General features: G+C 34.9%; 1 protein-coding gene across 1 annotated transcript in view; it reads left to right on the top strand.

Annotated features, from left to right (window-relative positions):
- Window positions 1–24,292, top strand: part of LOC148955771 (queuine/queuosine transporter SLC35F2-like) — an 82,904-nt gene that overhangs the window by 13,659 nt on the left and 44,953 nt on the right. Inside the window, exons 2-6 of the mRNA XM_089108337.1 lie at window positions 3,528–3,637; window positions 9,144–9,337; window positions 15,916–16,078; window positions 17,183–17,339; window positions 23,176–23,386. Coding sequence (XP_088964463.1) covers window positions 3,528–3,637; window positions 9,144–9,337; window positions 15,916–16,078; window positions 17,183–17,339; window positions 23,176–23,386 — 835 coding nt within the window. The remainder of the gene's footprint in view (window positions 1–3,527; window positions 3,638–9,143; window positions 9,338–15,915; window positions 16,079–17,182; window positions 17,340–23,175; window positions 23,387–24,292) is intronic.

The following is a 24,292-nucleotide window of genomic DNA, read 5'->3' as shown; positions in this document are numbered from 1 at the left end:
ATACAGAATCTACTGTTAATATGCCCCAACGAAGGTGAAATTGAAATAGTTGAGTATCAAGTTTTCAAAGAGCTGAACAAGTTGTGTCCATCCAGTAGCTCTTTTCCTGAAGAGCTGCCTATAAGGTTAATACGAGAGTTCTCTCTTTTCCTCGCCAAGCCACTTGGACACATCATCAGCGAATGTTTCGCCCAGTCAACTTTCCCGTCGTGCTGGAAACGCGCATTTGTGCGTGTTATACCGAAGACTAAAACACCCAAATCTTGCAACGAGTTACGACCGATATCAATCACATCTACCTTTGCAAAAGTCACCGAGTCATTCATCCTGCGTGAATTGCTCAAGCAAACGCGGGAAAACATAGACCGTTACCAGTATGGCGGCCTCAAAGGTTGCAATACCTCGATATACCTCGTGCGCCTAGTTGACATTATCTTTAAGTGGCTTGACAAGGGCAGTACCTTTATCGACCTAGCTCTCGCCGATTTCAGGAAGGCATTTGACCTGATTTGCCATCTTACGGCAGCAAAAAATATGCGAGCAATGGGCGCACAGAAGCGGTCTCTTGCATTAGTGATGAGCTTCCTTCAGGACAGAACGCAGTGTGTATTTCCATTGTTTGAAGGTGACTTGATCTCATACTGGTCTAAACTTACCTGTGGAGCCCCTCAGGGTACAAGACTTGCTGGTTTCATATTTATCTCCCTCATCAACTTCCTCCTTCAGAATTTCGAAGAGCGACTCAAATTCGTCGACGATTTATCATTTGTCCTCAAATACCTCGTGAGAGAAGGTGTAATCGAACGTCAGTTCAGCGAGACCCTTCTGGCATCCTTCTCTGAGGACTGTGAACGTTACAAGTTGACACTGAATGCAGATAAATCAACGATCCTCAAGTTTTGCCCCTTAAAACGTGATCTGGAATTCCCGCAAGTCCCTTTCCCTATTGCTCAATCCGCAAAAATCCTCGGAGTCACATTATCGATGGACTGCACATTCACCGACCACGTGGAGAAGGTTATTAAGGCTGGCAATGCATCAATTCATACCCTAGTCCTGATGCACAGGTTTGGCTGTAACACTCAAAGCCAAAAAAATGCCTATATTACGCATGTGAGACCTCTACTCGAATACGCCGTTGCTGTCTGAGGACCTTTTGTCCAGAGCACCGACTACCTTTGCGATGACCTTGAATCTTTGCAGAAGCGAGCAGTTAACATAATCGTTGGTAACAGAAGTGACGACTACAACAAACTCTTACAAGAACTGAACCTTGAATCCCTCAGCGACAGACGATTATCACTGATCATGTCCCTCGGCAAGTCACTGCTATCTTCGCCCCATCAGAGACTGATCCTCCCACCCGATGCTCCTGTTAACCAAAGAACCAGATCCCAGTTGAAGCTACAACCCCCGGTCTGCAGGACCAACCGCTACAAAAACACGTTTGTCCCCTTTTTTGTATAAGCATACAAAAAGACTTAGTGTTATTTGTATTCACGTTTAAGTGTTCTTATAGTGTCATTTGTATTTTTTTTTCTTTTTTTTCCATATTGTTGTAAAGACGACATAAATTAGCCATGGCTACGCTGTTCGTTCTTAATAAACCTATGTCTATGTCTATGTCTATTTCCTTAAGCCCAATTTATAACAACTTAATTTCAAAAGACTCGATCAATATTTTTGCCCAGTCTAATTTAAGACAACTTGTCTGCATACCTATTGAATATTGAAGTTGCAGAATGGCAAAGTCTTTGCCAGGCAACAGATACTTATTCAATCCAATTGGTGATGTTTCTTTCATTTATTCTGGCTTTTTTTTTTTTTTTATTCAGTGTCTATTCTGCTCTTGTTAGATTCACTTCAGAAGGTCAGATTTTTTTTTTCTTTTTTTTAGCACTTAGGACGACTTGGCAGAGGTCCTTGTCAAAATATTTGCTTGTTCTTCATCTTCATATTTTGCCACTGGCTGACAAAATCCTTGTTTTCTCACCTATTTGATTTTATTTTTCATTTCTTATTTCCTTTCTTCTCTTAAGTAGGGCTGATAACCCCCATGCCTTCTCAAGATCAGAACATAATTTGCACTCTACTAAAAAAAGAAAAACAACAAACAAAAGACTATGAATTGTCAGTTTAATATATATATATATATATATATATATATATATATATATATATATATATATATATATATATATATATATATATATATATATATATATATATATATATATATACATATATATACTGATATTCATTCCTTAAAGTCTTAATAATTTTAATTTACTAAGTTCAAAAAGTCAAAACATTTAAAATGTTTTTTGTTTTCAGTAAAGTGCAAATTATATTCTGGTCTTGAGAAGGCATTGGGGTTAACAGCTCTACTCTTGTTAATTTTTTCTTGTTTTGTGTTTGACTTGGTTATTTATTGTAACTTCTTTTTGTTTTGGGTTTCATTTATTTATTGATGTTGATTTGTGGAAGTTTTCTGCTTGTAAGAATATTTGACTTTACTTCTCTGCATTTTTGGTTTAATGGAGCTTTTTACTTTTCTTTGAAAAAACTGTTTTGTGGAAAAAGTTTTTTTAAATTGATATTTATACATATATATATATATATATATATATATATATATATATATATATATATATATATATATATATATATATATATATATATATATATATATATATATATATATATATATATATATATATATATATATATATATATATATATATATATATTTATATGTTTATAGTACTGGTTGCTGTATAGTACTGGTATATATCTTGTATCCTTAAAAGAGCAATAATTGTATATTTTTCTCAAAGATGGCTCCATATTTTTTTGAAAATAAATAAAACGATCTAGAAAGGTCACAAGCTTGATAAAATTTGTTTAGAACCTTAAGTTTTTAAACACACTTTTCATTTAAATGTGTTTCATTAGTATTGTAATGATGCCATGTACTAATATAAAAGTCTTCACTCATGCATGTGCCTGTTGCAAGACAATCTCCTAGAAAAAATTGCCTGATTGTGTATGATGTGTTTTTAATGGAGAAGGTAGGAATGTTCATTACTTTATGTTGTGATCAGAACTGAGGATTGAAACATATACATCTTCACAAAAAAGAAAATACATGAACAGAATCACATGTAGTTACCAGGTGTACTTTGAGGGTGATTGCTTTGACAAAAAATCGTTGATGGAAAAGACTCCTCAAAGCAAGGGTGAAGCATGTTGAAAATTTTAGACTTCTTAAGTTGGGTTCTATTTATTTGGACTGGTCAGAATGACCATTTTTTTTTGGCATTGTATGTGCAACAAGTTGTCTGCGTTTCTGTTACAGATAGGCAGTGTTTTTGACAAGGATGGTATACAAGAAGACATCCAGAAATCAGTTTGAAAAATACATTTGATATTTGTTTTGATTATTCTTCTGTATTTAATAAAACTATTGTTGTTGTTCTAGCATTCTTCAACTTAATTTGGTAGCATTGTAAAATTCTCTCTTATAGGATTCTGTGGCGTGCCATTCTAATTGGTCAAATATTGTCACTCCTCCTATGTACAACTGCAGTGATTACTCAGGTTCTAACATCAAGATTTGGAGTTCATGCACCAACAGGTTTGTATCAAAACTTTAATTTCTTTTGGTTTTGTTGTTTTACTAATGCTGTATATAATCCTTTTTTTTTGAAAAGCTAATGCTAAATTTATTTGATGAAACTAAAACTTCAATCTAAAAAACTACTGAAACTTTGAGTTTGCAGTCTACTACTATCAGTAACAGCTCACTACAAGCACCAAGCTGCCTGATGCCAGCACAAATATGCATTCTCCTCCTCCTTCCCAAACTATTCAGAGCCTGCCTTTTTACACCCTCCCAAAAAGTTGTAATTTCCCATAAATCCATCCTTATAACCTCATTCCACTTTATTTGAGGACACCCTGCTTCACATTTGGCCCTAGATGGTTTTTTGAAAAGGACAGTATTTGGCAAGGTGTCATTAGAACTTTGGTATTGCAATTAGGCATCAGGAAAACAGAAATGAAAAAACAAAACAACAGAAACAGGTAACCTGTTTCTGCTTTCTGTTCTATTTTTTGGAAAAACAGAAAACAGTTGTTTTTATAGAAAAAAAGGCGGCTTTAACAGCTGTTTTGTTTTTGCTTGTTTTCCTTTTTTTTTAGGATGTTGCGCCCTGTCATCTATACAGGGCTGCTACAAAGTCCCTAAAATCGAGTGAAGGTCCCTATTGGTCCCTTAAATTGATAATGGTCCTTAAAGTCTTTTTTCTTGCTTTGGTTTAAAGCTCTGTATCCGGAAAGCTGTCAAGACCTGTGAGTATACAGTTTTCAGTATTTTTGTTTTGATTGAGGTTCTTGGAACCTGTTTTTGCTCGTCTAGGAAAGACAAAGCTTGATGTTACATAGGATACAGCATTATTGTATGGACAGAGCAGACAGACTAGTAACAAAAAGGAATGACCCTTTTTGCCTCTGGAGTCAATAGGCTAGGAGGCGGCAGGGTTTGGTTGGCTTGTTAATTACTTAGAAAGCTCTTTTCTGGGTCTTGCTTTGTTGCATACAGAGGAAATAAAAAATAAGAGAATGGCTCCAAGTACAAAATACAAAGGAGGTGGTGCTAAAACTAGGTTTCTTGCATGATTTTGAGCTTACATACACTTCTTGAACTATTAGACTACTTCCTAGTGCCGTTTTTTATTTGAGTGCATTCTTGATAATAACCTATATATTTTTCTTCTAATTTGTATTCTTTTTTTTTAAGGTTTGAAGTTTAAGTTTGAGCAAGAATGGGAAAGTGCAAATTCAAGGAGACTTGGTTGGAAGAGAAAGATGCAACAGGACACCAAATGATAGAGTGGTGTAGAGCCGTTCCTGGAGATCTGTTCTCTTTTTACTGTTCTATCTGCAATACATCAATTGTCTGTCATAAGGGCTCCTACGCTGTACTGCAGAATGCCAGAACTGCTGAACATAAGAAGAATGTTACCTTAAAGCTAATGCTGAATCAGCTTCATCTCTTGGCAGCATCTTCCATGGAGAGCAGCAGACCAGCAAAACTGCCCATGTACCTAGGTGCTTATGTAGTGCAGGATGAAACAACAGTTGCAGAAATTACATGGGCTCTGAAGATGATTGAGTCTGAATATTCTGGGAAATCTGCAGATGGAATAGTAGATGTATTTGGAAAGATCTTCAGAGATACAGTTGTCAAAAACTTCTCCCCTGGGCGAACTAAGTTCGCTTATTTTTTAACTGAAGTTCTTGGACCCCATTTTCGAAAGATGACACTTGATGAAGTTGGCAACAGTTAATATGTTGTCGATTTTGACGAGACCACAAACTTAGAAAGTAAGAAAGAGCTTCAAATGACGATCCGATTCTGGTCCGAAAAGATGAAACGAGTGGTAGAAAGACATCTGAAAACTGCGTTTACTGGACATGCCACAACTGAAGACGTGAAGTCAGAAATAGTCAGAACGATCAATGAGAGTGGTTTATCTATCTTTAAACTACTAGCGTTTAGGTTTGACAGTTCAAACGTGAACAAAAACCTTTTCTTACTGATGGACAGTGAAAATCGTGAATTGACAGGTAGCCAAGGCCTTCTTGATATTGGTGCCTGCAAGATCCATTTGGTACACAACGCTTTTCGGAAGGGTTTGAAGGAAATCCACAAAACAATTGTTCCAATTTGATCATCAAAGTGTACCACTTTTTTAGTGGCTGGCTGGCTAGACAAGAGGAGTACAGGAAGATTCAAGAGAAAACTGGTATTCCTAAGTCTCGCTTTTTGAAACACTTACTAACTGTTGGTTAACAATAGAACCTGCCGCTCCGAGGCTAAGGAAATAGATGCTAGCTCTGTTTCAGTACTTTGTTGTCTATATTCCAAAGAAAAACCCTAGTCTTATGAAATAAGATGCATACAAAGAAATCATCTGGCTGATAAAATAACTGACCATGAAAGCAGATTGTCATTTTTGTTGATATTACGAACCTTTTCACACGTTTCACCGAAAAGTTTCAACGGGAAGAGCCTCTAATACATGAACTCTATACAGAGCTGAATCTCCTGGTCTTGACATTGGCTGGACAAGTTTTAAAACCCGAAGTGACAAAGAGCTTAGGAATGAACTACCATTTCAGCCAATTGAAGATGAAAAAATTTTTGTGCTACTGCTACAGACAGTTGTGAGTGATGAGATTGTCAACTGTCTCGAGTCAATGGATGAGCTTCCAAAACGCTTGTTCATGCAGTGTGTTCAGAAGCATTATTCTGCGACTGTGAGATATGTCATTATAGCCTCTAGGGCTATAATGAAAGAAAGGTTGAGGTGGCTAGGGCACGTTGTGCGGATGAAGGATGACAGATTGCCGAAGATTGTTCTTTTCGGCCAGCCATCTAGAGCTAAACAGAAAGCAGGTCATCCTCGTCTGGGGTGGGAGGACGTCATAAAGAAAGATTTAAAGGAAATGTGAACTTCCTGGGAGGGTGTAAAGAGGGTCGCTTTGAATAGATTTGGATGGACGAGGAGCGTGCGTAGCTCTGTTGGCCTCAGTCGGCTGGGTACTGCGGTGAGTTGTTAGTAGTAGTAGTAGTACTAAGATATATCCTTAAGCAAATTTTTGCTCAAGCGAATTTTTGCAATTGTTTAAGGCATTAACTTTTCTGCATCCTGATGAAATTTTAAAGCCAGTTTCTGCTCAGAGTTTGTTATATATTGCCAGGAAGTTACCCATCGCGACGCAAAAGGACATGCTAGTTGACGTGTTTAAACTAGTCCAGTTATCCAGACTTCCACTGGAGCTAGGAAGGATCGACGACGAGTGGAACAACGTAATTCAGGGAGGAAAATATACAAACTTGTCTGAAGTCGTAAAAAATGTTTTGACCATTTCACACGGGTCTGCCAGCATTGAGCAAGGTTTCTCCGTTTCTGGACGAGTTCTCAGCAAAGAAAGGGCTTCGATGAATGGGAGAACTTTGAATGCCAAACTGTTTGTGATCGATGGGTTGGGCAAGTTTGGAGGACGTGCGCAAAATGTTGCTGTCACTCAAGACTTAATAAAATTGGATAAATCCACTAGAAAGAGCTATGATTTGTACCTACGGCAGCAAAAGGCTTTGAAAGAAAAACCTGAGAAAGAGCGGCAGGATTCGGAGGCAAGAGGACAGTTGAAAGAGCAGAAGCTCGCTAAAACCTCTTTGAAAGGAGAATCAATAGAGACTCTAGAAAAATCTCTCAAAGAAAAAAAGGAAGCGCTTGGTTCCAAGGAACAGGCCGCAGACGAGTTGATGAAGGAAGCTCATAACTGGCTGAAAAAGGGCATTGAAAAGAAGGACATGGTCGAGACACAGCTAGCGCAGGCCATGATAGATGGGAATCTGTCGATGCATACTGGACAAAAAGAGGGAGCTGCTACTCTTGAAACCTCCCAGCAGCAGTTAGAGTCAAACAGACAGTTGTTGATCATATTTCTGTTCCAGCAGAAGGCATTGCAAAAAATGGAAACAAATAGGTTGTGTATTCTAGTTACCATACCCTTATCTCTTCCATCATATTTTGTGTATTTGAAAGTAAAGCGCTCAGAAGAAAAAAGCTCCTCCCATGACATAATGATTCTCAGGTGGTCTGTTTCTTAATTATTACTTGGCCTCTTATCATGGACAGATGACTGCAAATGATCATTCCCATTTTTTGTCCTTAGTCAAGTGTCATTTGCTGCTGTGTCACTGCTTTTTCTTTCAAAAGCTTTCTGAAAACTGAGTTTTGGGGTCAATTTTATGTCCAGAATGGTCCCTAGAGAGGTCCCTTTTTCGAATACAAAGAGGCCCCTAAGTCCCTTTTTTTTACCACCTGGAACCTGTGGTGGCCCTGTCTATACTGGGCGAGATTATATGCTGCAATTCCATACCTTGCGTAAAGAAACCGCCATGAAACCATGCCAAATCCACTAATCCATCGCTTATTTATCAACCACATGCCCATACGATACGACCCTGACTGCACAGGTGGTTGTATAACCTATTAGAGGACCTGGGCAAATGACAATTTCGTTCTTCCCACCTCAAGATGTTGAACAAAAGAGTATGGAATAAAAGTAACACACTTTTCTTTCAAATACAAAAGCACAACTGCTTCGAATAAAATGGAAAACAAACTAAAAATTCATAATTCATTCAACCAGTTCACGACATACTGACACTTAGCTTTAGTCACTTGAAAAGCGGAAAGCGACAAGTTTAATGCTATATTTCCGTTCTAACCTTACATAGAAAAAGGAATATTGACGTTTTTTTACTATAATAGAAGTAACAAAGAAAAATTTCCAATTTTTGCTTGATTTTAGGCTTTTCGGTTCATGCAAGGTGTACAAAAGACTAGTTTTTGTTGAGAATCCGTGGACATCAGGTCCCTGGATATAGCTGAATCTTTGATTTTATAAGGCAAGTTTTTTGATATTTATAGCTTTTATTTTACTTTTCGATTGGATCTTTAATTTTTGTTTCAGCTTGTCTTTTGTCATTATGAAATACATATCGCCGAACCTTTTTTTTTTTTTAAAAAAAAGCATGGTAAGCATTGATGATCTCATCCATGTCAAAATCCTGTACCTAATCATTGTCGCTATCATTTTTTAATACAATATTTCTTTCTTCTTCATTTTGTCTCATTTGATGGTCCATGTTGTTTATTTTCACCCATGGTGAATTTACGTTGTTCCTGTGTAAAAAAACGATAAAGGTGAGTATAATAAATAAGCAGATACAAATTAATTATGACAACTCCTATTTTGAGCCTTTAAACCCTTTAAATTAAAATTGTCTATTGCCACTATATATCTAGGAGACGTGGATTTAAGGATACTCAGTAGCAGCTCATAATTTCCACCATTAAACAAATCTTCCGCAATTACTTGGATTTGCCAAGTAATTGCGCATAAAAAGAAAATGTCCCAATCCATCCCCCAAGATACCGCATAGTGGGCAAATTTGTCATCTATTTAAAAAATCTAGATTCCTCCAATTTGTTAAAAGTGGTAGACTATTAGCTCGCACCAAAATATCCCAAATATTTTTATATATTTTTGTTTTCTTTCAGCCCAAAACTTCCTTCTATATGTCCTCATGTGTTTGACATTTACAACAGTGTTAGCTTGTCGAACTGGAGATGATGGTTTGCTGAATGTGCTGAAAAATAGATGGTGGAAGTACTTAATTGTTTCAGTTTTAGATGTTGAGGCAAATTATCTTGTTGTGAAAGCATACCAATACACAACTCTTACAAGTATACAGGTATGATTGTTTCTTTTATTCTTAGAATGCTATTTACTATTATAATTTGTTTTATTTTATATTCTAATCCTTAATATTATTTAATCCTCAAAATTATTTAATATATTATCTAATAACAAAATTCTTAAATTTTATATTATGATTTCAAATATTATTTAATATTACATTTACGGAATCATAATTTGTTACTTGACAATGTAATTCGCGGTTCATTGTAGTTTCTTACAGTTAGTGAGGCTTTAATTTAATTGCTATTACTTAGAAATTAAAGAGAATCCCTTTGCACTAAATTTTGTTTAGAAGTAGAAAAGCCTCTGAGCTTAGTAAACTCTTGTTTAATTTTCTATAACAAGTGTTTCAGCCCTGGAGGAATGACAAGAACAAACTAAGTTAAAAGCGTGGCCCTGTACAAGCAAAAACTTCTTGAAACCCAAACATACTGGCAGATGATGGGTAATTTATTTTGGGATATGGTCAACTTTTTTTACAAAAGGATTTCAGTTCAAGGGGGGAGAAGGGGTACTAGGTAAAAATTACCAGAAGTCCAGAATCTTACCAGTAACTAAGTATGTTACTGTCATAGTCCCTTTTTTAGCTTATTTATCAAAAAAGGTAAAATTATGAGTTCAATTAACCAAATTGATTAGCTTTGATCTTGCTAATGAATTAGATACAAAACAACATAAGCACTGTACGACATGTGAGCAAGACCATTCAACCTGCCCATTCCTGTCTGATTTTGGAGGTATATTTTAAGCCGCTATAAATGCGAATGCAGGTATATTGAATACCTTTATTCAATATGGAGGTATATTGAATACAATTAAATGCGAATGCAGAGTTGGAAAAAAGCGGCTGTCGCACGCACCAAGGGTTTCAGAAACCTGATCGGGATGGTAAAATTTGCCTATAGACCTCCATTTGGCTTGGCAGACAGTTAACTCAGCAAGGAAGCTAGTCTCAGAGGAACAGAACTGCTTATATTTTACAGCTTCGTCAAAACCTTGGCTAATACAGCATCAACATTAAATCGAAGGAACAGAAGTTGGATTCGAAATGCTGTCGCTCTAGTGGTTAAGAAATGTCATATCAAATTATTTATATAGCTTCTCAAGATATGGGGAAAAGACAGTCTTTGTAAAAAAGAGAAGTGTCTGAAGAGGAGAACCACCCATGTTGGCGTCTTGGTATTTAGGTGGGTGTCCCAACACTTTCAGCTGTCTAGGCTGCTATTGCACAAACCTTACATGCTACTACCTTCATCAAAGCCAATTCCAACTAACTTGCTCATGTCTAATCCCAGCTCTAAGCAGAGTCTAATAATCTAATTTGCAAAACCTACGCCAGTCAAATCGTCGCAGTGTCGAACCAAAAAAGGCCTTTCTTTTATTTGATGTGCGTCATAAAAACGGACGACAAGGTTGAGCTGTTCTCGTGGAGTTGCACCACTGATCTGATCGCCCAATATGAAAACACAAAAAAAAAACACTTCGCAATTTTCTCTCTATTCAAAATTGCGCCCCGAATGACATTGCCAGCACTATTGTCGATATCATTTATCACTAGAGGAGATGCATATTTCGCGCTTTTAGTGGATGATTCAAAATTCTCCCACAATGTTTTGTTTTCGCAATTCATCATCAATCGCAACAACCTTCTGTTTCATTTTGAATACTTTTTGCAAGGAGATCCCTTTTTCATGAAAACCCCACAGGGCTTTTTCATGAAAACCACAAAATAGTATAACCTGGACAATGGTTCCGAAGATTTTTTGGTTTCTAATCCTTTCCTCGTGATCTTGCAAATTCAATTTCTGGTCAATTGGAATTTTTTTTCCTTCTGGTATTTTGATAAGTATTATATATTTTTTATTGTAATAACATGATACTGTCTTTCATCATGATACGTAAAGTTAGAAAGAGCATCTTTAAGTTCAGTATATGGCTTAGAAACTAAGCATCCAAGCGTTTCATGTTAATCTTGACTGGTCTCAGATTTGACAAATAGGAAAGTTTTTATAGAATGCATCTTTTTTTTGAAGGCCTGAACACCAACTATAAATACTTTTGAGGCCGTGTGCTTAGGAAACGTTGACGTTTCGTGACTATATCTTCGGCATTCTGGTTAAATATTTCAGGAAATTCAAAGTACTTTCCTGGTTTTCCGTGCCTACACATTAGGTCCAATTTTCGATCATCAGATATCTGGTCACGGCTATCAAAGGACTCCAGACTAATGTTAAGCAGGGTGATTATGGGCGCAGTGACTGAGGTGTATCCTGATTTTTGGTCTTGTCCAAGAAAGGGATTATTAATGATTTGGCTTATAAGTATCTTCTAATATCTTAGGCATGTTTATTTGAAAATTTGGTCTCATTCGCAAATTTTTGAACGAAAGCATTTAAATATTTTTCAGAGATTGAATCACACAATAGAGGATTTTCCAACCCCCTGACCAATAGGTGTTTTATGTGACTGTTAACAACATAAGTCACGTTTTTATTCAAAACCGCCCCAGGCCTTCCTCCTAAGTCCTCTTCCCGTTCTTGTAATTTGACTTACACAGGAGTTCTGGTGTCTCTTTCCTCTAATTATGGCAAAAACAGCCTGATTCATATTCTTACATTTTATTGACATTTAACTGTATTTCATAACCTTAATTTCCAAAATGGGTTTTCATTTCTTGTAACCTTCACGGATGCATAATTTTCCACCATGTTTCATATTTTATTAGATTCTTATGCTAATTCCGAGAGGAGATAGGAGAACCTACCTCAGAGTCACTGTTCTCCTTTCTTTGCAGCCCTTAGGAAAAAGGGTTTGGTTCAAAAAATGGAAAAACTAACCAAGGCCTTGGAAGACAGGGGACAAAAAACGCAACTATGGTTTTTCAACAATATGTTCTTGCAAACCTTGGCTCACGAACAATTGTGTTCTCTTATTCAATACTGATTTTATGGTACATATGGTTGGTTAAAACTAGTAACAATCCTGCGAGCTTTTTTTTCAGTTTGAGTTGTGATATTTGAAAGTATGGTAATTATAAAACAGTCACTGTAACTCTAGTTGTTGTTTCCGTCTTCATTTCACTTTCATTTTTCTTATTTCTGCCTTACATTTAATTATGCCATTGCACATTTTGTAATTTTCATTGTTAACTAAAAAAAGAAGAAAGGTTAATCCTTTATTATTATGAGTACACAGTAAACTATAGTTTGAATTTTGAAGACATGCTACCACCTGATAAAACGGGAATACCCTCCTCAAAACATCCTCTGAATTGCCTATTATTTGTGTTCCTAACTCACCTAGAACAATGTTCTAATAACCCTACTCCAAAGACCCGGGCATTTCAAATAAGTAAAGCTAACCGATGACTTAAATTCATTGAAATTGTAAAACCTCAATGGAAAATCACTTACAGGGGCCATGTGTGATAAGGGTGCATAAATTGCCCGGAGTTTTAGGACCTCTAATGGACCTCTAATGATCCAATTATGAGATAAGTAGAAGTAAGGTCAGGTTTGGGTTGTCCCCAGTATTTCCTCTTACTTTATTTTGATCATGCATTTGTATTGAAAAGAAAATATATGTAAACGTGCCAGAAATTGGAATCGGAATAAGGTTTGGGGGGATCATTAGCTGTATCGTACATTTTAAATTTGCTCAGCTGAGAAATAACCGACCATAGCTGATTGCGGCATGTGGAAGATTGAAGCGAAACAATGCCAACGTCAATAATCAAGTAGCAGCAGTTGTAAGGGGAGCTCTCTCCCTCGCTAGTTTAATGTTCTTCATCTTCGGAATAATCCTTGAATATTTAATGTTGCTTCGCCGGGGAATCGGAATCAAACATGGTGGATCATTAATTGTATCACTCTTCTTGAAGTCGAACAGCTGAGCAAAGACTGAATTTAGCTGATTGTGGCTTGTGAAAGACGGAAGGAAAATAATAATGCCAACCCAAATACCCAGGTGACAGCAGTTGTGGGGGAAATCAGAATCAAGAATTGTTGAGCAATTGAGGCTGCAGCGGAGAATCGGTTTGTAAATGGCAAAAAAAAGCTTGTGTTGTCCCAGCACTTATATTATTCGTTATAAATAGCACTAAAAACCGTCTTTAAATTCAAAGAATTACTTCGCTTTAAGTTGATTAGAAATCAATAAAGGACAAAAATAAATTAAATGGTACGAGAAACATAAAAACCCGTGTTTGTGGTTACTAATTATTACAAATTTGAGTAATTTGTGCATTTAGATTACGGGCAACTTTTTTCCTTCTCTAATCTTTGGTAAATATTTAGTGATTGCTCTCTCCAGAAGGTAAATTCTTAGTAAAACGATTCTTATATTACTTTTTAAAAATTGCAGTCAAGAAATTTTCCAAGTGCTTCCACTTCCATTCCTGTTTTTATACAAGTAAATTAATTTCCTGTGTTTATGTGTATGTATGTATTTATTGGATTAACGACGCTTCTTGACTACTAAGGTCCTTTTTTCAGCCCAGTAGGGTGTTGCTACAATTGTGTTCGACCTCCGGGTCATGTATTACCAAGCTGAGATCAAGCCCGGTGTACCACGACTGGACAAAACCCCTTTCCTTTCGATGGACAGGCTTGATCTACAGAATTCTAGGACGAAACGCACAATTCAATCAAATGCGCCATCATTATGTCCTTTGTTTCCGAAACCTTGTGTCTTCCTATTTAAATATTGGCAATAAGAAACGCCTTCTATATTTTTATGTCGTCATGGTAACGCGCTCTGTTTCAAATAAAATCGTAAAGCGGGGCTCCCACGGCGTCAATAAAGTTAATAAAGCTTTCCGTAAGGTTAATAAACCGTTTTCCTCTTATAAATTTATTGACTATATGGTTGTCGGTAAGAAGTTAAACTTTATTTAACTTTTTCAATAAGGTCCGGAAAGTTTTGCCAATAGGAGAAGACTTGTGGAAAATTTCAATTCAGCTAAAAGAAACTAATTAGATAGCCAGTCTTGAACTTTTTTCTCTAATCTGTGGAACATTCAAGCAGAAAACTTGCTTATTTCACTAGTGAGAAATAAACCTTTAATATACCGTTCCTCACAAAGGGAACATAAGGACGAAATGTGTGTTGAAAACTCATTCAAGGAAATGAGTGAAATAATGTGTCAAGAATTGGGTCCTCATTTTTATCTGTGAGCCTTCTTTTGTAAATTTTAAATTAAAAACAACATCTAACTTAAGACAAACTTATTAAATTGAAAAAGTTATCAAAAACTAATGTCAGATATATTTAAGAATGAACGTGTGAATAATTCAAATTAATTGCTTCAAAAAATTTCCATAAAGTCAGGAAGGTAAAATTCATATGTGAGCGCGACGAACTTTATGGTATGTAACTTTTCGGAATACTTTATTGACGCCGTGGGAGCCCCGCTTAAGGGATTCCTAAACCCTATCTCCTTACCATGGTGATATAGATGGTGTTTGGTATCGTCATATATAAAATATTAATGCACGAAACTTAAATAAAAAAGAAAATGATTTACTTATAAAAAAAAGAAAAAAAAGAGGACATTATTACTTATAAAAAAAGAAAAAAAAGAGGACAGAATGAGAGTAATAGTGGAAGCGTATAGAAAATCTATCGACTACAACTTCTATGTATATTATGAAGTAAGAATTGTTTTATTAACATATTTCCCTCTGGAGAGAACAACTATTGATTATTTTCATAGTTAATAAGTATTATTGTCTATTAAGGAAAGAAAAATATAAAATCCGTTTAAATTGTACATATTGATTCAGATACCTTCAAACTCTTTTTGAAGCTTATTTAGTTTTCGATTTTGGTATGAAGCTTAGGGCTGTGTTCAAGACCTAAGTTTCAGCTGCTCCCAAGTATGCGAACCTGCCTTCCCCTCGAGATCAATTCACTTAAAAAAATTGTGAAATCGTGAAGTAAAGCTTACCCTTCCTCCTATTTTTATTCCCCCCCCCCGTCCTTCGAGAAGGATCTTCTCATCTTCTCTCTGCCTAAAGATCAAATAAATGCCCACGTATGTATTGAATGGGAATGTTGTATTACAGTGTTTCTTGTTTGTTATTTTATTTTTTACATCCTATAATTCTTCCAAACATTTATTTTCATCTTTATACATAAAATCGCTGAATTTTGTGGCTAATCAGTTGGGTAAAATCTGAATTCTCTGATATTTTTCTTCCGTCTCAGATTTAGTTTTATTTGCTTATTCAAAGTACTAAGATTTTAGAGCTCAGTGATCTCATTCAAAAGTAAATAGATCGAAATTTGTCTGCCCAATTGGACACTGAAAAGGGGAAATTGATGATAGTATCACCAAAGTCGTTAGAACACGGATCCGGCAGGGTGTACTTGGATTTTCTAAACTAAAGTGGCCTGAGCAATAATATCAGAGCTTACAAATTTTCTTGAAAGATCATCTTTTATCTGACGATACAAGATTTTAGCAAATTGATCTGCCATAAACTGGCCAAACTGGCCTAATTATTCACTTGAGAATGTTCTAAATTATAAATTTTCCTTTTACTTATTTAAGTTTCATCCTTTTTGTAGTTGCTTGACTGTTTTACAATACCAGTGGTTTTACTTTTGTCGTGGGTGGTGATGCGAGTTCGTTTTAAGATAATCCATATTGTTGGTGTGAGTGTTTCTCTCATGGGTATTGGCTGTCTTGTTTGGGCAGATGCTGATTCTTCCAAGGAAGTAGATAAAGGAGGTAAGTTCAAACTTATTTACGATCATATTTAGGAGTAGCAGCAGAGCCTGCCAGATTACATAAAAAAATAACGCATGCTCTCTTGTGAGGATCGGAATCTTTCTAACTACTACTACTACTAACTACCTTTCCACACTACATCAAAACTTATTCCCTGCTAGAAACAAGTTTTGAGCTGTTGCCATAAGAACCATTAAAAGTATAAACAATAAATCATTTTATTTTGCAAATGCCAAGCACTAGCTATCTGCGCAAAATACCTAAAATATTCCATATATCCGTAGTTCCCACAATTATATAAAAATAACGCCTGAAATCGAGATCGGTTAGTTAAAAAGAAGCCTTGCCCTGTAAAGAAAAAAAAATTAAAAATATATATTAATTACATGAGAAAATTGTTTTTTCCAATAGGAAAAAGCTTTACCCGGAGATTAAACTTACCAGCAAACTTGGAGAAAAGGTAGAGAAATGGCAACAAGAGTTGAATACTGCTGAACCCAAACTCCTCTTATCTAAGGCTGTTGTATTCAGTTCTTCGTTATAAGCACCTATTTCAGAACCTCTGTGCCTACCCTTTATTAGGCTTATTTTTCAACGACTATTTTATTAGTTCGAAACTCACAGGACAAACAGGTGATCGAAAGTGATTTTCAAAAATAGTAAATTATCCTATTAATAACAGAATAAGTAAACTATTGAAATTTAATACAAGGAAAAACTGAAAAGTATTTTTTTTACTTTTTTGGGGGGGGGGTCGAGCCGCTAGAAGGTAAAAATTGTGTCAGTACCCGTTAAAAAAGATTCATATTGAAAAAAAAACTTGATTTGAGAATGAATTAGATTAGGAAAACTGTCATGCAAAGCGATATTTCAAGGCCACTTTTAAAGACAGTTAAACGACACAAGAATAAGAGAGCAAATACCCATAAAACTCCTGAAATTTGATGCTAAGATATTCAGTAAAGTGTGGGTGCTTTGTACACAAATCGAAACACCTTAGCTTTCTCTCTCTCTTTCTCCGTGGTGAGTTGTTTATTTTCAAGAACTTTGTTAGTTTAAGGTTAACTTTATGAATGATGCAGTTCAATAATGTCCATTTTCTAGTTGAAAGCCGTTTGACAGGTGATATGGTATGCATGGCTGGAGCTTTTTTCTATGGAGTTACAAATGTAGCTGAAGAGCATTTTATTAAGAAATATGATCAAATTGAGTTCCTTGGAATGCTTGGATTATTTGGAACAGTCATTAGTGGTTTTCAGTTGTGAGTTTTTTTCTTAACTTCGCAGTTTCCTATCTTGACTTTCAATTTAATTTTGGAGATAACTATTAAGATTAAAAAATATAAACAATTGTATTAAAAGCTACCGTTGACTTATATTTTATGTATTACTATTAGTTTTACTATCATTCAGCAGAGATAATAATTAGTTTTTGGGCAAAGTCATATAAAAAACCAGAGAGTGAATGGGGACAATACATAAACTTTATGTAAGGTTTTTTTCGGAGGGGAATTTATCGGTAAATTACATCGTTATCGTATCGGTGCAATACCGATATATCGGTATCGACCCCAAAAATCCATATCGGTCGGGCCCTAGTCATAATAAAGGTGTCGTTAGAAGAGTCAACAGCAAACTTCTAGAGTTTGGACCTGAAGTTCCATATACATTTCGCTGTAATGGGCATTATTATACCTCTAATCTGCTGTAGATAGTGTAATGTTTATCTCAGGACCTCCTAAAAAATTAAATCATTGTATCATTTATCAATATCTAACATATTTCAATACCCAGTTCATACTGTGTCACAAAACCCCCAATTGTCAGATATATGATGTTTTTTCCCCCAATTGTTGTAAAATTAATTTCAGCTGCCGCCCTGAGTATTAAAAAGCTCTGTTTTATGTAGGACGTAGAGCTAGGTTCTGTAATTTTTGGAAGTTCTGGAAAACTGGTGAAGTCTCTTTACCCCTGTAGATATTCAGGATATCCATGTTGATGTTATATCTGAGTATGTATAGAAGATAGAAAAATTCCAACTCGGGCATTGAACTCGTCGTGTCGAGTTTAGCCGAACCTAAAAATGTTTTGTTGATGTTTTTTGCAAAAGACAGCTTGAGTATCCCTGAAATAATTTTTAAAGTTTTTTTTTTTTCAATTTTTCCAATCAATTTGTTGTTTTTTTTGCTCATGGATTCTATTCGAGAACTAATACTAGGCTTGTAAATTCAAACACAATAGAACACAGTGAACAGACCAACAGAGTTATTCTGATCATGAAGTTTTCTTGGAGTTTCTAATGCAGCGTTTCTAATTCTGATTTCCTGATTAAATTATCAAAATGTAAACAAAAATTAGAATAAAATTATTAATCTATATTCAAAAGCTGGGGAGTAATTTATTATTTATTTTATTAGTTTATTATAAATTGTTTTTAATATTCTATTATTTGTTTCATTATTATTTATTATAGAATAATCTTTTTTTATTATTGATTTATTATAAATATGTATTAATGTATTTACTAATTATTATAACTTAATAAACTTAAACATCCTTTCATAGTGTCCATCATCCAAAGATTGTGTAGTGTTTTGTAAAATGCCCGTGCCACATCATAGTCACATCTTTCGATAAAGAAAGCCAAATATCATGAATGACATGGCAATTTTCTTGATTTTAGCGTCACACCTATATTTAAAAAGCAAAACATAAAAATGCAAAAAATAGTTTAAAGAATTTGCACCAACAGTAATTTGTGTCTAATTGTTATCTACTAATACTAAGTCTCCTTAATGATTCTGAAATTCCTCTCCGAGATAGAAAAACCACTGTTCTAAGTTTCCGTCGCTTCTAGTTCAAGAATGTATGCCCTAAAACTTGACTTTGATTGGTCAGTCAAGAAATTTATGTTTGAAAGTTGAACTATGTTCAACTCGAGAAATTACGAACGGGGAACGCAATTGGCGCTGTAATCCTGCGTAATTTTGATTTTATCGACAAGTGTGACTATAATGCGCCACGGGTATAATGCAACAATTTATGCAAAATTATACAAATCCTGTAATGTACAAGCATCCATGAGCAGTGAAAAACAAGAACAGATCTAATGGTGTAATTTATTCCTGTATAAAGAGTTGCTCCAAAGTTTTAAAAGAACTGCGTGTTTTTGAAAATATAGTTATTTAAAGACAAAATGTCTTCGGGAAGCGTCGATTATAAATTATCAATCATTTTTTTTTTTTACAAGTAACAATGGGTTTATTTAAAAAAAAAAAAAATATATACATCATCGATTCCCTGAAGCAATGCTTGTGCGGGAGAAAACCCACCTAATAAAAAAAAAAAAAAAAAAAAAAAAAACAAACAAACAAACATAATTAGAGCTCAACTTACCGGAATCGAAAACCAACGAACCTCCAAACAACACCCAACAAAATTATAATTATTATAATCATATTCAGCTGCAACTAAACCCTCCTCAAAAACAAAACTTAAGTGGCGTGGAATAATCCATTCAAAATATACCCATCAAAACAATGGTTCTTTAGCGACTTACGAAAATCCTGCAAACCCCCAACATTCCTCAAATCCACAGGCAAACTCTCCCAAACTAACGGAACAACATGGCGAATTGAAAACCTAGACCTAGACGTGACCATAGCTGGTCTTCGCACCAACATATAAATATTTTGTATTACAAAAGTAAATAAAAGGGAATATTTAATTTGAAATAATCACAAGTAAGATATTTCTTTAATATAGAAGCTTCTGATGATATTATAAGTACTTCATAGTTTTTTATTGTAAATGACTCGTCACATAACGCCATGATTGTTTCTTGTAGTGACAGAGGCATATTGTCGATTTCTAGAGAAATGAAATAAAACGTCAGTATAGGTGACATATTTTTAACAAAAAAAGCATTGGTCTTTAAATAAGACACCCATTTAAATTTGAAAACCTGAAAACACATTTAAGTTTTTTTTTTAATGGGATCTGAAAATATATTCCATTATTTAGTTCTCCTAATTCGGGAGGGCTTTCTCCTACACAGAGATTGACCAATTTTTTTTTTTTAGTCTTTGAATTTTAGTCTTCGATAGAACCTTTAAAGATTTTTAAAACTTCCGCGTGATTCTTATTTGTTTTAGAAATGCTGATTATCAAATTATGATGACATTTTAATAATTTTGATTAGAAGGTTGGGAATTTTAACATAATTGAAACTGATTGCGGGTGCTTGGCACTGCTCGTTGCCCAAGGGACGTATTCTTGATCCCGACCCTCTGACCTAACAATGTCATTGTCTGGTACATTTAATAGTTGAAATAGGCCGAGTAGGATCTGGCGAATGTCCAAAGGTGGAAAATTAAAAACTGCTAGGCATACGAGTTTTCTAATCAAGAAAATTTTGAGGCGGTCCCAATATAAAGGCTGTCAACCGTTAGATAGGCAAAATATAAAGGATACAATCCTTCTTACCTTTATTTGAATTCATTAATTCGAATTCAAATACTGGACTTGTGACACAGAAACTAACTAAACTAACTAACTAACTAACAACCACTCACCGCACCACCAAGCCTCCTGAGGCCAACACAGCTACGCATGCTCCTACTCCACCCCAATTTATTCAAAGCTTCCCTCTTTACACCCGCCCACGAAGTTCCCATTTCCTTTAAATCTTTCTTTATGGCGTCCTCCCACCCCAGACGGGGACGACCTGCATTCCGTTTAGCCCTAGACGGTTGGCCGAAAAGAACAATCTTCAGCGATCTGTCACCCTTCATCCGCACAACGTGCCCTAGCCACCTAAACCTTTCATTCATTACAGCCCTAGAGAGCGGTATTGAACCACATTTTTCGTACAGCCTATTGTTTGATATACCGTCAGTCAGCCGGGTACCCAGAACAATCCTTAAGCAGTTTCTCTGGAAAACATATAGCAAATCTTCATCCGTTTCTCGAAGCGCCCTTGCTTCAGAGCCATATTTGACTACTGTCATCACTGTAGCTTTTAATATTCTAATCTTGTTTTGCAGACTTATCTGCCTATTCTTCCAGACTTTTTTAGCTGTCAAATAACACCCTGAGTCTTGGCTATTCTACTTTTAACATCTTCACTGCTCCCACCGTCTTTACTAATAATACTGCCAAGGTAAGTGAAGCTGCCCTCTTGATCAATCTTTTCATTACCCAACCTCACCTTTTGATCTTCACTTATTCCTAGCCTTAGTGAGTTAGTGTTCCTAACATTAATTTTCAAACCAATTCTAGCACCCTGAACTCACAAAACCTCTAAGACTTTATTCATTTTGCTCACACTTTCATCTAGGATGCTTAAATGATCAGCATAATCCAAGTCCAGGAGACTTTTTCCTCCCCATTTGATTCCGTGGTCTCCCATTGCTTTTCCTGTGCTCCTTAAAACAAAGTTCATCAAAATAATCCATACAAATATATATATATATATATATATATATATATATATATATATATATATATATATATATATATATATATATATATATATATATATATATATATATATATATATATATATATATATATATATATATATATATATATATATATATATATATATATATATTATATATATATATATATTACTATAAAAGTAATTCCAATAACTTTTAGGAAGTTTTGTAATTTACTTAGAGTGTCAGGTCTTACAGTTGTCTAAATTATGAAGGGATTCCCCTCCCCCTCTCCATAGAAAAAGTCACAAGAAATACATGCTAAACATCTTAAAAGTGGAAATGTCCGTAAAATTTTGAGGTTGAAATCAGTGACAGAATAATCGATTTTATAAAGTAAAGAAAAAATAGGGAGTTTTGTAGTTTACACTGAATATTGCGTGTAATATGTGTTGTAATTTTTGAAGGATGTAATCCACCTTCTCTTCCCTCCCTCCTCCTACCCAAGAAACAAAAAATGATCAGATTAAAAGTTCTTTCTATGTGTGCGAAATAGAAAATCGTAAAAATGAATGCGTTCGTAAAATTTTGGACTTGAACACAATGAGAAAATAATCAGCATTAGAATCTGTCGAAAATTTCTATATTTGTATTTCGTAGTGTCCTCTACAATGTAGATATCATGTGTTTTATTTTTGGGGAGTTATTCCCTTACCCCTAAAAGGTAAAAAAAATATGGATTAGAGTTTGAATGGTAATTAATTAGTAAGTTGCTGATGGCCTGAGCTTTGTCGCTAATTTAAATTATATTTGTGTTGCAGTTTGTCTGAAAAGCATAATTTTGTCTGATAGCATAATTTTTTTTTCTTTTTCGTATTTTTCTTCGTTTTCCTTTACCCATTTCCTTCGCATTTTTTTCCCCATTTGCAGATACTATTCCTAGGATAATAGTCTAGCATCCTGAAGTTTCAAGGGTGAATCGTGGAAAACCGATTCGCAATCGGCTCTTGACAACCGGCTATACCATCTTTTCTGCTGCAAACTTTTTGTATTACAAAGCCTTTTTTGGTTGGGAGGGAAGTCCAACCCCCTTTTATAAAAAAAATAAACTGAGGAAATGTGATACTTGTAAAAAGTTTTGACTTTTCTGCTAAGAGTAAACTTTATTCGTCTCATAGTTTTTTTATATTTTAGTTTTATATTTTAAAACTAAAATATTTTATTTTATAAAATAAAAATATTTTATTCTATATTATTCGTGTATTCTGTATTTAGAAGTCGAAGATAGTTAGTACAATGTAAATGGTTAGAAAGTTACATGACAATTGTCTTTCGTTCTGTCTAATAAAACTATTAGAACTATTTGTAGTAAACGTTATAAATGTTCCTTGTACCGTTGTTTTAATATTATTTCTAATGAAAAAGTTTCTAATATTTTCTAGTAAAATTCTGTCTAATAAAGCTAATTGAACTATTTCTAATAAATGCTATAAATATTCTTTCTAGTAAGAAACTATTTCCAATAAAATTCTGGCTAATTAAGCTGCTAGTGCTATTTCTAATAAATGTTATAGACATTATTTCTATTATTCTTCTAATAAGCCGCTTTTCTAATAATTTCAGTTAAAGCTATGTCTAATGAAAGCTTTTGATCTAGGGCCTTGACTGAGCACCCTCAGGTATCTAGCATGAACTGGCATCATTGGGAAGAGATTGGGCTGGTGGTGGCCTATTCAGCTGCCTTATATGCATTCTACGCCACAGTTCCGTTAGTACTTACTTCTCTTGGTTCAACTGCGTTCAATCTGTCCCTTCTTTCAACAGATTATTATTCTTTGATAGCCGGTGTTGCTCTTTTTCACTACAAGGTAGGTTGTTTTTTACTCAAATTAATAAATAATATACTGAATAAATGAATGGAATAGAATTTGGGGCTCCAATAATAACGATAACATGGTGGTCTTGGTAACTAGCTTCTTTTCCACTTGAAACGGTTTTAAGTTTCCCCTCCCTTTAGAGGGGTTTCCTCTTTAAAAGAAAGAAAGAAAAATATAAATTAAGAAGTTGAGCATTGACGTACCAAGGACAGCGACAGTAAATCTAAATTTTAAATCTGTTAAGTTTAAGCTTACCTAACCGTGTGTTTGTCCATATATCGGGTATTCAATTTTAAATGAAAAAGACCTCAACATGCATTTATGTAGTTATTGGAGCCAAACTAAAAAAAATAGAATTCGTACGGTCGAAAAGTGTTTTCAAAATTAACTATTTATTTTTGGTTGTTTATTTTCACGATTCAGTGTGGCAACACTGACGAAAATATGGCACGACCCAAAAAAACCCATACTTTTGAAGCAATTAAAAGATAGATCTTTAAAGAACTGCGATTTTCAGGTATGAATGCACCTTAGAAAGAGTTCAGGCCAAAAAATTGTTTCATTTCGTTGTCCTTGGGACTCTCATGATTGATTGCCTGAGGAAAGCAACTTGAGACCCGTATACCCCAATTAAGTCTTCACCAAAGGAGAGGGGGAGCCCATCAATTTAGTTTATGGGAAGTTCGTGGAGGGGCTTCAAACCTAAAGTGAAAAAAAGAAAACTAATACTACTACTGCTAACAACTCTCTACAGGACCTAGCCACCTGTAGTTAACACAGCTGTGCATAATGCACCCCACTCTATTCAAAAAACTGTTATTGTTTATAATTATAATGTTATTGTTTATATTGTATATAATTATATTGTTTATAACCAAAAAACTGTTATTGTTTATA

This window comes from Artemia sp. Qi Xiang Cuo, chromosome 2, assembly GCF_049724085.1.
Source record: "Artemia sp. Qi Xiang Cuo chromosome 2, ASM4972408v1, whole genome shotgun sequence".
Lineage (NCBI taxonomy): Eukaryota > Metazoa > Arthropoda > Branchiopoda > Anostraca > Artemiidae > Artemia > Artemia sp. Qi Xiang Cuo.
This window is presented reverse-complemented; position numbering and strand designations above follow the sequence as displayed.